The sequence below is a fragment of the Sycon ciliatum genome, chromosome 1 (assembly GCF_964019385.1).
Source record: "Sycon ciliatum chromosome 1, ocSycCili1.1, whole genome shotgun sequence".
Taxonomy (NCBI): domain Eukaryota; kingdom Metazoa; phylum Porifera; class Calcarea; order Leucosolenida; family Sycettidae; genus Sycon; species Sycon ciliatum.
Window position 1 is genome coordinate 93,038,695 of NC_088643.1, and position 15,357 is coordinate 93,054,051.

Genomic DNA, 15,357 nt, shown 5'->3' on the forward strand with positions numbered 1-15,357 from the left:
AGTCAATAGCTACTGACTAGCTATCCGGTGTAGTGCACCCATCACTATATACTACAGTGTGGTGGTAGTAACTGTTGTTAGCAGAGAACTAAAATACCGTATCGTAGACTGGCTGTGACCCTGGGCCTGGCTGGGCCTGGATCAGCCATATTGTCGGGGGCCACTCATTATGATACAAATGACAATCAAGTTACAGGCAGTCACTGTTCCTATAAGTAGTTAGCACAAACACTCTGATGTAGATGTAGCCTCGCTACATGGACACACACACTCTGATGTAGATGTAGCCTCGCTACATGGACACAAACACTCTGATGTAGATGTAGCCTCGCTACATGGACACACACACAACATCTGAATGGAAAAATAGACAATAGAAAACAGCAAAGCACACAAATTAAACCGGGCATCACAACTTGCAAAGAAGCATCCCATGACTTTGATGGTCAATCAATCAGCGATGAGGCAGAATGCCAGTATGGTTGTTTAGATAGGACAGCAAAACTATACAGCAAGATATGCGGTGTCCCTAAGCATGTGACCAGCAATCAAATACAGTACCACCTTGGGAAAATATGAAAGGTGGCAAAACTGAATAGGGCCTCCCTTGGCAAACTCAAACCAGATTACACTGATGGGTAAGTTACAAACAACGAAAGTGATTGCTGCAAATCATATCAACTTTACAGAACGGACTGAGGTCGGTAAGAAAAAAAATAATAGGAGGAACTCATCATGACACTGTCCAATTTCACCAGCACTTGCACGGGTGTGTGCATGATGCGTGTGCGTGTCTCTGCATGTGTCTGTGCATACGTGTGCGTGTGGTGTGTGTGTGTGTGGGTGCGTGCGCGCGGTGCCTGTGTGTGCATGGCAAGACGATCGGCAGCGCCTTACACAATAGCATAAAGAAAAGAGTAGGTGGTGAATGAATTCATGTACACGGGGGGAGAAATTGATAGATTTACACGGCAACAAACAGCAGCACACATCTACTGATTTCTGTTACTCCACACGTACATGTAGTCAACATCACATTGATCTCGCCGCACACTGAGCCGCTGCGTAGGAATAGCACAGTGTGCGTTCAAGAATGTAGATACGTGTGGTGCTAACCTATCCATTGCCAACTGCAGCATTGGGACTTGAAATCTGTCACCCAAGGTACCCCCGGCTCTACTGCCTGTTCTGTTCACTGATAGTCGTTCATCATAACTTTGCGTTGGCTATACTCGGACATACTCCTTACTCTTGAAATATATACACTGGTTATCGGTCTTTCGACGTGAGCTTCTCGATCAACTCCGCCAACGGCTGCAGCTCTCTCTTATCGATGAGGGTAAACTCCTGTACAAAGAAGATGAAGTGCTTGAAGGACGTGTTCAGATGTGCTTCTTCTCCGAGGGAGACGACTTCTCGGAAATGCTGATGATAGATATGTGCGTAGACGCGGAAGAGTCGTTTTAGGATCGTCTTGCAACTGTTCAGGAAACTCTTGGGAAACGGAACGCCTAGTACACAATAGAAAACCCAGAAAGCAAAACAGAACGATTTGCTAGCCTGTCCAAAAGAGTGCTGAATGCCGAAAGAGGTAATTACAAGAAGTGGAGGATGAAAAACTCGTAACTCCGAGTTTCATGCACAACACTCAGAGTTACAACAAATTAATCATCCTCTACTTCTTGCAAACCCACAACGTGATAACACATCATGCACAGGGCTGGTGGGTGACAGTGAGCCTGCTTACAGCCTTACACAGCACACCAACACATACCAGCACATACCAGTCCAGAGTAATTATTCTTTCAGGTACAGCTGATGCGTGCTTAACACAATAGCCGTGATGGCTAGCTACGCTACTGGAAGTGCACATAACTGTACAGCTCATACTCCCCTGCCCCCCCCCCCCCACACACACACTACCACCAGCAACAGCAGTAGCAGCAGTTGCACGAGCAACTACATGATGCTTAATTAAACAGGCCTGACTGGCAGCAAGGGTTTGCTCCCCACATGCTGGAGCTCACGCTGACTGGCAGAAAGGTCATTGAATGACTATTGATTCGCTCCTACACCTGGCAAGGCTGGCAACAAACGACCATCACTTTGAACACCAGCTTCCCATGGTATAGCACTATGCCACTACGTTCTGTTTGCCTGCCACACGTGCATTCAGTGTACCACTGCTACATGTGTGTAAGTACATCCATTCATACCTCATTGTATACTGCCCAGCACCAGAGCAGCACAACAGTACATTAACGAATGCAAAGACAACTATCTCAGTAACATACACAATATATGAACGCTTCAAGAGCAGTATAGTTGGATAGTCTGCCAGCCATGAGGATCAACTCAAGCAGGCAGGCATGGTAAGATTGGTAACCGTGAATATAGAGAAGCGCCATGCCCCCCCCCCCCCTCTCAACACCTACACACACGCATGCACACACAGCTGCTAAACTGACCGATTTTCGATGGGAAGAGAGTTTCGTCATCTAGTTGATCCTGTACCCAGCTCATGAGATAGTCCGTGTACCGGGGGGCAGAGCATTTTATCGGCTTCTTGATCACCGTACCATCTGCCCAATGATACTCGTACCTGGAAAGATATGAACAACGCATAGCGGTGCACCACCACAACCACTTTAAACATAGCAAAGCAAAGCAAAGCAAGTACAGATGATACAACCATGTCTCTGCCATATTTAGGGGGCTCAGCTACACACACCACTTCAGATGGAAGCAGAAGCAGCAGCACGATCGCGACAGAAATAAAATATAAACACACATACACAGCATCTGATGGTACTGTGGTATTCAGTAAAAAAAAAAAAAAAAAAAAAAACAAGCAGCCGGATCATGTATAATCTGTCCCCGGGGAAAATTGCGATTCCGCGGCCGCGTTTTTTTCCGCGTTTTTGCGATTTTTTAAAAGACTGCGTTTTCCGCGATTTTCCCGCGTTTTTTGAACTTTTTTGTTGCACTACACGTACACACAGTGCACTGTTCGGTCAGCAACGTCTCACCGTGGTGGCTTTTTACTCAAATATGACGAGTGCTTACACCAGAGACTTGTAACTGATTGATTTCACTACATACTCACTGAAAATTGCCGCACATCAATATTATTCACCGCATATTTACCGCAAATTCACCGCAAATTATGCCATATTGTGCCGCGCTTTTCCCCGCGTTTTTTGCGATTTTTTCCGCAATTTTCCCCGGGGACAGTATAATGTATACTGTGCTCATGGCATCGTCGACCCTGGCAAAAGGATAGGTGCTAATGCATGTTCCCATATGCGTGCGTCTCTGTTCTCGGCCCTGTTTTCGAGCCAGTGCCCGCTACGTTTCCTCTGACGTGTCCGTGTGCTACACCACGGCTAGTATGTCACTATGTGTCTACTTCGAAAAGAAGTACCTGAAAAGGTGACTGATGCAGTGCTAGCAAAATACGAGTCGCTGTACCTTCCACCCCCATTATTGGTTTCTAGACTCCACAACAATGAATGGGGCAATTTTCCGGGTGTGGTAAGGATACCATGGATGCATTACCCTAACAAAAATAATAATATTCGCTCTACCCTACTACACCGTGCTGTACCTCTACATTTGCAAACCAACTCAGGGATCTTTTTAAAGACCCAGTGGCGTTTAAGAGTTTCTCGATGATCTTGATTGTTCTTGTACTAAGCTTGACGTCGATTTGGTGTTTGATTACTGCTTGATGCCTGGATTCCAATTTTTTCTTTTCCTTTTCACTTATCCCGTTATTGGCCCTCTTAAGAGTTGTGTATATCACTGTTGAGGCATCCAATGGTAAATAAAATAAATACTACTACTACTACTACACTATATTTGTGATTCATTCACTACTCTTACAAATACATGTACATGATACACTGAGTTTTTAGGTTTCTGTCCAAATGGTATCACACGCTGATCATCACAAGGTAAAATATGTGCACAGGTGGATCCTCCAATGCACGTGATGCATCACGCGCATATGGCTCACGTTGTGCATGAATAGCATAACCAATTCCGTATACTCAAAGTTACCAGACCAGAGAAGGTGGATCTGCTAAGCGAGGTGGGGCCTTCAAAAGTAGTAACAAATACCAGTAGCTATGCTATAAAGCATTGCCCAGGACAGTGCTCTCAGGGCGAGCATTGCATTGTGCTGGCTGCATAAACTCACATCCTGCCAGCATTGCCATATATGTGACCCTACTGTTTTTCAATGCGTGAAGTATAACAAATATGGAGGGAATGGTGCAGTTGCGTTGGGACGCGGCTCTAATCTACCTGCAAATCTACTCGAACAAAAACTTCACCAAAGGCAGCTCCAATTCAAACGTTCAAGGTTAATGATAGCTTGCATTGTCCTCGGTCCTATCGGTAGGACCATCATACACAGACATGCTGCATGGCCCCTGTTCTATCATTGAACTAAAACCTGACCCTAAACTGTTGCTAAGAGGCTAATGACTTGCCTGCGGCCGCACAAGCCCCATCCACCCTAGTGCCTATTGTTGCCCCGCATCCCCTTGTTTCCTGTCTTGTGTCGACATCCCCCCCCCCCTTCATTCCACTTCTCTCTGTGGGGCTGTGTACAAGTGTGTCTCCTGATCAAAAAGAACCCCTGCATGTCTTCTCAGACAATGCTCAGCTGCAGTTGTGGATGATATTGCAGTTACCAAGACTAACTGGATACCTACCGTGGACCTGCCGACATCACTGGACAGTTTTCTGCCGTGCAAAACTCTGTGATAGTGCCGTACAGCATGTTGATCTGATTGAAAAAGTCCACGGCTGCATACACCCACACACGCATGCGCACGCATACACACACACACACACACACACACACACACACACACAAAACACTCATTAGATGCGAGTCCAGCCCGGATCTATCTGTATGGACGGACTTGGGACACAAGCCATTCGGATCCCATCACAAAGGCACCATCACCACTGTGTACGGAGCACCGGCACAAAGTCAAAGGCAAGATGGAGCAGTAACCAGCCACGGACCCTACCTCTTTTAGAGCCTATTCTACCAGTTTCCTCACCTATGACATACCTCCTACAACCCCCCCCCCCCCCCACACACACACACATACATACACCAATCCAGTGGGTGCATCCAATCAGGCAATATTGCTTGGCAGAACCAGCCTACCGTCCTAACATGTTGGGCTGTTTGAGACTTCCGAGCACAGTAAAACTCCCCAAACCCGGACTCTCTAGATCCGGGCACTCCCCAGATCAGGGCACTCCCCAGATCCGGGCACTCCCCAGATCCGGGCACTCCCATCTACAGTGCATGCGCCTGACCAAAGAGTCTCAGAAAATGGCAAAAATGGTCTCGGGTGGAGAGCCAAGGGTAAATTTATAGTAAAGAAAAAAGGACCAAGAAACTACAAGGTACACAACAATGTTATCGCATAAGCTGATTGTTTAGTAACTGGTGGTGTCAGTGGAAATTATAGCGTAACTTGTAGTTTCTTGGTCCCATTTCTTTACTATAAAAAAATGGTGACACTCATGACTCTTTTTTACGGGCGTTTCAGGAACTGGCACTGCCCGTAACTCTGAATGTCCCGAACTCTGAATCATGTACGTTTCGATGTGGAGGGGCCAGAGATCTGGCATATGAAGTCACTATTTCCACAAATATTGGACCCACAGCGTGCGGGCCGGTACTCCGACCCGGCGGTGCCCATAACTGTGAGGTCCGGATAAGAGAGATATTAGTGCACTTGCATGCAATCAGTATTGTATGTACTGAGTTGCGCTCAATTCCACACTACCAACATGCAAGGGCTGATAAGGCGGGAAGTTCCACTGTACATGTTCGACCTCTCTGCAATCCTGAGGAAACAACCATGTGCTAGCAGAGCTCTAAACATTAGATTTGTGAAGCCAAGCAAGACGGTGCGATGGCCAGTTTCGCCAGGTCATATACAAACCGACAACATGCCAAACACATGCATCACCACCAAATCAGGAATTTCCGAACAGTAATGCAGTGATTTGGGACATCTGGGAACCAACCACGTATACAAAAATGCTTGACTATGAAAAAGACCAGCAGTGACAGCAGAGATGCAAATATCCTCCCACTTGCCAGCAACGAAAATTGCAGCGGACGCTTGACGCTGAAGTCAAAACAATAATGACCTGACGCACTGCGTTTCATGGCATGGTGCTAAACCATAATTACTTGTAGTTCGCAGTCATACAAATCGCTTGGGCATTGTCTGATGCAGCGATGGTACTCGGCTCGTCAACAACGCATTTTACAGACCGAAACGAGTGAAAAAAACATGCAGATTCGCGCAAATACACTAGCGATGGTTCACAAAAACAGGAATCGAGCTCAGGCAGATCCGCCACATTATAAGCAAGACACAAGGAGACTTCTGTGCTTCTGCTGTTGACGATATGTCGGCATGCACTTCACATAGACACCATTCTGGCAATGAATAATAATTACAATGAACATGCACGAGCACTGCAATGTCACTGCTATCATTCAGCCAGGAAAACACGAAGTCGAAATCACACAGAGTAACGATAACGGTCGGTTCGTACACAGGACAATAACTTACTGTTCACAGCGACCCATTCGTTGAGGTCTTCACCCTCCGGTAGCATGACCGCCAGGCGAAGATTTCCACTGCCCAGGGTCTGCGCCGCATGCTTCATCAAATCATACTGGTGAGTTCCCTCTGGGATATTCTTTTTCGGCTTGAACGTCTTACTGGCTTTCCCAGAACTGCATACAACACACATAGAACACGGGTCGACAGCAACATGGACAACCGATACGTGTGAAACAATAAAAAGCAGCCGCAGGGCCATCTCCATTTCGGCAAGCGAGTTGAGCAGGATAGGTACTGCTTACAATATTCCTGATATAGCGGCCATCACGGAGAAGACACGATCCCCTAGCTACCCCGCTTCCTCCTCGACGCCACAACCGCACAAGGAAAACAAACCAGCACTACGATCAACTGTAAAAGAAATCCTACTTCGATCCGGTCATCGGTATCCACAAGAGCAACAGCGCCTCGCCCTGTGCTCGCTCTAGGTCAAACAGTTGTTCTCCTCGCTTTTTTTCAAATCCAAGGCTTTGAGCATTCATATCATGATCATGCTATGCAGAAATCGCATTATCGCTCCCAATCATTATTACTAGCGTAGCCGGCCATGGCGTTGAAACTCGAAGATCTGTGACTGTGTCACACTCGCAGAGTGTGCACTGTACTGACTGACTCTTGATATTGATACATGCAGTGATAGCTGATCTGACTGGCAGTGACTGCTATCGATCAAGTAGTAGCTATCATGTATGTTATGTGCTGCATGCTACAGATTTGACTTTTGAGTACAGTGTTATTGTATGACCATGATGACACTGCACTGCCACCTAGTCCTAGATCCTGACTGTGACCTACCTGCCTACTCCAGCCTAGGCTATGGCCGAGTACTTATTCAGTTATTGCTAGGGCTAGGGGTCGATCGTCCATAAATATCAAACTTTTTTCACAAAACGAAAATTTCGTTATGGGGTACCGGGTGCAGTGTGGGAGGGGCCTAGGGGGTGCCCAATTTCGTTTCAGAAAACATTGATATAATGGCCGTAGGGGTAGGAGCGGTTACACACTTTTTTTTACTTGAAACCACGCACCCAATTCGTAAAAGAAGAAAGAAGCAGGAAATGACAAAACAACAGACTAACAACACATTGACTGAATGGGGCTGCAAATGCAACGCAGCGGTGGTGATGGGGACACTTGCGACTCTTGTTGTAGTATGCATACAAATGTCAACATTTTTACATTCTGAGGGGGAGGGAGGGGTTGGGTACGGGTACCCCGTCTAAACTAAAATAATCGTTTGGTGAAAAAAGTTCGATATTTACGGACGGCCCCTTAATGCCTTATAGTAATAGTACTTCGTAGATGTAGCTAAGCTGGCGTAGATCAGCAGGGAGCCATACACGGTATAACGGAGTACATTATGCCATGGGTTTTTTTTACAGCTTTGAGCCACTTGTACGGGCAAAAAAACACATTTTGCGAAGAAAGACACATAAAATGATAGTATTGATTATACAGACTCAGTAAGATCATTGCAGGTTCACCGGATGCGTGCCTCGGCCACCACTAGCACTGCAGGGGACTCAGGCACGGCAGGAGCAAACATGCTCCTTGAGCCATGCAGGCACATGGCACCACAACGAACCAGGGCAAACCCAAGGCGTTTACGCAGCAAGGAGATAACCTGCGCTTATGGCTCCTTGCTCTTCTCAGCCACCATGCCATGCTACGTGTAGGCTATAGGGCTGCCTATGCCCTGTGGCTGTAGTCTGTAGATCAGTCGATCAAATACGAGGTAGTCAGACTCAAGGGAACAACCCAGGCGCTACGTAGTCGTAGATCTACATGCCGTAGATCAACGCCCAGGCAGTAGGGCAGGGATGGAGAACGGAGCATTGCCGGCATTGATTCGTATCGCATATCCATAGGATCCGGCTCCATAAAAAAAAACACGCACACATGCACAGTGCTAGTAATAGTAAAGTGCATGCAATGGGATGGATACCGTGGCCGGGCTTGCAGTTTACCCCATGGCCCACGCAGGCTCACCTGGCCTGGCTCAGCACAAGCGTAGTCAGCATGGTCACGGACGGCGGCAATACTGCCAATAGGTACATGACCCATCATGACATACATCTGTACATGAAACTCATAAGACTTAGTAACAAGATGAACGTACGCAAGCAAACCTAACAGCTGCTATGCTGCGTAGTGCATAAATACGAATTTCGGGCGTGCGTGAGCAGCTCTGCACTTGATCTGCATCAAGCACCATTACAGCAACAGTGCCTACTTGTGTGAAAACTACTAGTATCCAACACAGCAAGCGCCTCAGCAAGAATTAAGGCACCTTGACAGGCACAACAAGACAGCCGTCACATAGACAAACCAAACAGTTGACAGATCACAATATGAAGAATGTCGAACAATAAGGATATGTATAGATATGCCACAGCTGGTGAGATAGCAAATCAAGGCTGATTTTCAAGATAAAATGTACAAACACTGCATGAAGTAAAATAGATACATGTACTATACAGACAGTGTCAGCACACATAGCCATTCACAGGACATTCACAGGACATTCACAGGAGACCGTCGCACATTCGTCCATCATCACCAACATGCGCGTTACATGGCATGTCGATGCGGTGGAGAACACTTGATACTACATGTACTCGGTACCACCAGTACAAGTCGCCAGAGATATAGGCACATGCGGCTCCAAACAGCACAGTGTGCCATCTCAACCTGACTCATGAGTCAGCTGAACGAAATAGACATATCTTTACGCACTAAGGTAAAATAGAGATGAGATCACGGAGCCAGCCGTTGTCATGGAAACAAATGGCGCATCGAGGTAGCATACACCACGGCTAATAGAAATAGGGTAATATCACATAATATATACAAGGAGAGAAGTGCATAGTGAATGCAAGCTCACATTGGCACAGAATATTGAACTGGATAAAGAATCTAAAGAACTAGAAAGAAGAAAATACCTGAGAGGGTGTTGTGTTGAGCGGTCAGTCACCGTATTGTCACCTGCCATTGGTCCGCGGAGGTTGCTTGCTCGGCAGAAGTATCAAGCGACCAGCCTGTCAAATACATTACGCATGTGTACATGACCACCCACGCACACACATAAACGCATAGACGAGAAGAGGAAGCGAACAAGGCATGCTTGGAGCCCGCACAACTCGCGGTCGACAGGAAAATAAATTTTAAATTTTAATTTTAAATTGTGCATCTTATATTATAACATCACTTGTTCATGAGCAGATCATGAAAAAACACAGACAAGAGTCTTTTTAGAGAGGAATCAAGATACTGTACAAGCAACCAAACAGCCATGGAGACACTACAAAGTCCTTACATTGTCGACTGACATGTTATAGTCCTTCAAGACCAGGCGGACCCGATCTGCAATACTGGAGAGCAAAGTGGTCAAGGAGCATAACAACTGACAAACAGCAGTGATGACGGAAATCTCTACACACGCTGGCTGCAAGACAGCCTACAGCAAAAAAAAAATTCACGGTTCGCGTCAGACTCGGTTGCTCTATATAGAGGCCAAGTTTTCCGCACCCGTAGGAACGCCACCACCCTTCAAGGATCAAGGCGCAGATGCAGCTCCTAAAGCGGTGGGAGGCGAGTAGATCAGCTCACCAGCATGTGGTCAAAGACCGAAAATCCCATTCACTGCATCCATGTTTTCCTCGTGCCAGGCCACGAGTTTTCAATTAACTGTGGGTCGCAGCACGGCTGATAAAAAATCCTTCCGCTTCCAAGCAGGACTTGAACCTGGTACCCTCTGTTTCTCAATCATGGTCTTACTCTTAGACCATCCCACTATACCTGCCTACAGCAATGGCGGTGTAAATTCTATCAGTCGTGATGCAGAGATAAGTCAGGAGTATGTGAGAGGAAAGTCAAGTTTGTCAAGAGAAAACATACATGACCAACCTATCTTAGTATAGTGACCAGGAATTGTCTAAGGTACGCACTCAGCATAAATAGTAGTGTCACATCTGTTGGTTCTGTTGAAAAGTATGACAACACACTCCCCAAGCGTACTACATCTATATGTCTACTTGTGCATAAAGTGCCCTGAGCCTGAGGGTGCCAGATGCCAGGAAGCTCGACTTTACCACCGGTGTTGTGTGTAAGTAGCTGCATAAAGCACACAGCACTATACGTGATAAGGAATGTGCAATGAGGATACATAGCTGGCGCTCTGCACCGGTGATGTGCACCAAGCAGCAGAAGAATCACTAGCAAAACAAGGCATAGTAGCAGGCTGGGCTCTGTACATAAGCTTGCTATAACCGAGTGCTGCAGGTTAAAATATACATCAAACAAACAAACATCCAATACTCGTTTTCAGAATTGCATCATTTTTCATGATGCCACCAGCTCTACATAATATATAATGCTTTCGAGCTGCGAGGTCGACCACGCACACTGCAGTTGTGTGTCGACTGTAGAGCCAAGTGCATTACATCACAAAATGGCGTGCTTCTCAAAACCAAGTCTTGACGGAGGTTGACAACTATGAAGTTACACACTTTAAAGAAGAGGTTGGTGTGACTTCGGCGGGACTTGGGGAATTGTGTATTGCTCCCTACGTGGGAGCTCGCGCTTTACCCGCCGACTTGAATTCTCACTTGACTGACTCACGACTGCCATCCAGAGCACACGGGAAGTCCATCCAACCTCGAACGGGGTGAATTCCCCGAAACACTGTGTATTGAGCAGGGAGTGGTACTTTCTTGCAGGTTTGCCGAGTAGAAGGTTCGATGGATTTCTCGTGTGCTCTGGCAGTCGTGAGTCAGTCAAGTGAGAATTCAAGTCGGTGCTCTCCTTATTTTCTTTTAGGACACACTTTTCGTCGCGCGCCTTGAGAATTTCGAGCGCATCCGCATCACTATGAAGTTCTGAAAACACTCAAATATTTCGTAACTCGGCTTTCCCTGAACGGAATCGAGTAATCGAAAGGTCTATTCGCATTAGAAAGTTCTCAGCTGTCGGCTCCAACAAATCGGAAGTTGATCCGAGGTCCAATAGTGGAGTTACGGCACTCGCAAGGTATTTTACGTACCGTTGCAAATTTTCACTTCCGCAATTGGGCGGCAATCATAGTATTTTGACATAGAGGATTCCCCTCTGTTGCGTGACAGTCCGGGCATGCATAGACCTGTGTGACGCCAGGCACAGGTCTTTAGCGGTCAGCTACAGAAGAAAGGAGCGCTCTACGATGAATACTACAAAAATACCATGGATCTTAGTGAATTGTCTCAATTTCCCATTGCGTGTGTCATTGTCCCTGATGAAGGGAAACTAAAGTTGTGGTCCGAACAGCTTTCATTTGTAATGCGTACGGCGATTTTCCAGAACGAATTTGGCAGCTATTGAATCCGATTGGGGTATGGCAAGATGTTGAAAAAACCCGTATTGTGCTCGCCTTGGATAGATAAGGCGAGCGACTTTTTTTTTGGGTGGGGGGTGGGGGGTGGGGGGGTGGGGACTGCTCTCCCACCACTCTCCTTGAGAGGATAGCGAGAGTGATTGTTCACTCTCCTGGATTTTTCTTACACGAAGGTCTGGAGCAACACACAATTACTGAACATAAGTAGTTTGTACTCGAGTCGTGGTACCATTTTTAGACAAAGCACAGCCATGTGGAATATCATCCGAATATGTCCTTGTGACAATGGGTGCTTCTACCCTACGCAGTATATGGACACCGTGTGCCATTCTAAGCGGTATGCTATACAGTACCTGGTCATAATCGAAGTGGTTCCACCAGTGGATAAGTGACATTATCAATAGGATCAACACTAAGGAGAACACAGCTGCACCGGCATAGAACAAACATGGAAACAAACAGTATCAGTATTAGAGCCCAAGTCTTGAGGAAAAGCCCCCCCCCCATTGATACGGTACCTCCCATGCGCGCGGCCCAAATATACACTAGAGATATCACATCAAGCACGGCCGTGTCCGCACATGCATTCCTAAAAAAAGGCTATTGCTGATTGTACACTCCCCGTCCTATATCATCTTGGTCAGGGTGAACGCTCTCGGGTTATTCGTAAACTAATTTGGACAAGACCGCACACGGGCAGCGAACACGTATCAATCTGCAGTTGGTGTCAGTTTGCTGTCATCCATCCTGCTTCCCCTCACCATGATGGCACGCCTCACTGCTTGGCAGAAAGCCTTGCACAGCTATTCCCAATGCCAACATTTCACCAGCAATGGCCACGATACACGAATATCAGCATTACGCATGACCTTGGATTAAAAAACCTTCGGCACTTTATCTGGGAAGACATTATCACCTTTCTGGATTGTGCTGTTGTTCCAGTGTTATCCCAATCCCCAGCAGTACATTCAGAAGCAGAGAAACAGGCTGCTTGATCAGATCGAATTTATAAGAGCTGGAAGCAGCACTGGAATTATTTGACGCCCCGAAATTATTCTACGCATGCGAGTATGGACGCAGCATACTGCTGCTACACTTCAACGCGTATAATAATAATAATAATATTGCGCGGGGTGATACATGCACGCAGACAATCAAGCCCTCGTCAAGTTCATGATTAACACCATGCGCGACCAAGTCGCCACAGGCATGTTTGTTGATGACCTGTGACACAAGCCGCTCACACTGCACAACCTAGACTCGGATGTAGCAGTGAAGCTCTGCCACGCCAAAGAAGCTGAACGATACGCAGGGAGCTTGTTGACCACCGGCGTGACCTCCGCTTCCGAGTGCCTGGATCAAGATATTCAGTCTGTTTAATCGTGGATAAAATCAATGTCACTTGTGTGGCAGGGTATACTCAGCATATGGGATATGATGCTTCTCTCACTTTTGTATAATTTAAGACGAATTTTAAACTACAGCATTGCATGGTGTAACCGGGATATGGCTAACATTAGATTCCGCAAACGTGAAACAGAGTATCATGTTCTTCTAAACAAGAAGAATTTGCTGCCTTGACATGGCTGTAAGTCACATCATTACCTTTCCATCTCCTGGCGTGGGGAGAGATGAAAGAAAGGTTACTTTTAAGCCTCTCCTCGAAATACTTCAAATCTGAATGAAGTTGAAATAAAACATGAATGAAAACGAAACTTAGTTTTCTCATGAAATAGGTGTACAATCCTAACTTTCTCCAGAATTTACCCTCGGACTGCTGTGCGGAGCCTGGAGAGCAATTATTGCTGGACATATCCACACGTTCCAGGTATTTCTCTCGTCTCAGATTACTTCATTGCAGCGTCACTTCTTCAAACACGATCAGCTACATATCAAGACTTCATCTCAATCAAGACTTCATTATCTCGTGAACTGCATCGAGATCGATATCGCGCTTTCGAATTTTCTTTGTAAAAAAAGTCCGATTCGTTTTTTCATACACTACAGTTAGTAGTAGTTAGTACACTACGAGGTGATTTGTAAAAATTTTACATGGCATATTATTTTACAAATCGAGTAAAATAGCATTGTTGAGGGCGATTGCATTCTTCCCATGAATTGTTTTTGTTAGTTCGACAGACAAATGAGTTGCCATTGTATTGTAGTTTGTAAGCATCAGCAGCGTTTTGCGGAATTGTTTTCTTCCACGGCCTTGTGAGTTATCAATCATGGATCGAAATTCGTGAATTTGTGGTCAATGAGGTAAAATATCCCTCAATGGATACTTGAAGGACGTCCAAGAGCCAGAGAGCATATTCTACGGCAGGTGGAAACCCTAGGCTGGTCCCCGAGGCCGGTATTGAGTCTGCCACACTGTCAAGAGTAGCAGGGCTGAAGAAGAGATTAGCCAAAAAGGTGATGGTCAGAAACTGCAATTTTGACAGTAGGTGTATTTCACTCACCCGTCATGAACTTGAGGTGATTCAAATCCAAGTTCGAAGCTGCTGATGCTTATGGCGTACAGGTAAAATAATTAGCTGGTCAGTAGATCTACGTATGAAACTCAGCTTGCTACCTTAGACGTGCTGGTAGAGATTCATGACGGCAAATAGCAAATGCAGAAATGATGTGGCATGAATGTATGTTGGGTGTTGACGGCGGAGCACCCATTGGGGGTGGTCTGCAGTCTTCTTCCAACACAGAAGTATATGAATCAGGTGAAGGAGTCACTGCACTTGTCTTGGAGAGTATGGAAGCTCCGACACTGTCAGTAGGTGCTGGTTAAGTGCACTGTCGTTCAGATGCACGGGGGCACACTGTCGTGGGACGGCTGGAACGCATCATGGCTGGCTGGTATGTTTGATTAGTGTGGTTGTTTCACACATGACGATGAATAGCAAGTTGAAAGAATGGAGCAGCAAGATAAGGTCTGCGTGCTCATGCTCTACAATGCCGGTAGGCGGTCAAAGATTACCTACCGTTTGAACGGGAGTTGACGACGTACCGTGAGAAACCAATATGTTGAGCAACCTGCAAAACCAATCTGCTTTCTCTGCATGTGACTCGCTTCAGATGTATCTTGATTTACCATTGCAAGCTTATTGACACATTTAGGTCATATTTGTTGATGTTAGACCCTATTTTACTGACTTGTAAAATTTTGTACACACTTTTTCTGGGTGAAAAAATGCATGCAAAGCAACCCCACGCTGTGTCTCTCATGTTTGTGTTGTGCTTTCAAGAAGTTCATATATGGATAGAGGACATACAGAGTGACAAAATGAGACCATGCACACTTCAAAACTCGCCAGGGCA

The 15,357-nt window shown here is 46.1% G+C and overlaps 2 protein-coding genes across 2 annotated transcripts; both read right to left on the reverse strand.

Moving 5' to 3' along the window:
* Nucleotides 1–312: 312 nt before the first annotated feature.
* Nucleotides 313–7,150, reverse strand: LOC135806550 (MOB kinase activator 1B). Its single transcript, XM_065320748.1, has 5 exons — nucleotides 6,917–7,150; nucleotides 6,621–6,787; nucleotides 4,722–4,815; nucleotides 2,469–2,602; nucleotides 313–1,511 (listed from the first exon to the last, which is right to left on the reverse strand). Exons 1-5 carry the CDS (start codon nucleotides 6,937–6,939, stop codon nucleotides 1,270–1,272), a joined length of 660 nt encoding a protein of 219 aa, XP_065176820.1. The 5' UTR covers nucleotides 6,940–7,150; the 3' UTR covers nucleotides 313–1,269.
* A 1,547-nt stretch (nucleotides 7,151–8,697) lies between these two features.
* LOC135806551 (nuclear envelope phosphatase-regulatory subunit 1-like) lies at nucleotides 8,698–13,987 on the reverse strand. Its single transcript, XM_065320749.1, has 6 exons — nucleotides 13,810–13,987; nucleotides 13,648–13,719; nucleotides 12,396–12,469; nucleotides 10,840–10,949; nucleotides 9,991–10,045; nucleotides 8,698–9,712 (listed from the first exon to the last, which is right to left on the reverse strand). The coding sequence occupies exons 1-6, from the start codon at nucleotides 13,853–13,855 to the stop codon at nucleotides 9,656–9,658; spliced, it is 414 nt and encodes a 137-aa protein (XP_065176821.1). The 5' UTR covers nucleotides 13,856–13,987; the 3' UTR covers nucleotides 8,698–9,655.
* Nucleotides 13,988–15,357: the final 1,370 nt, after the last annotated feature.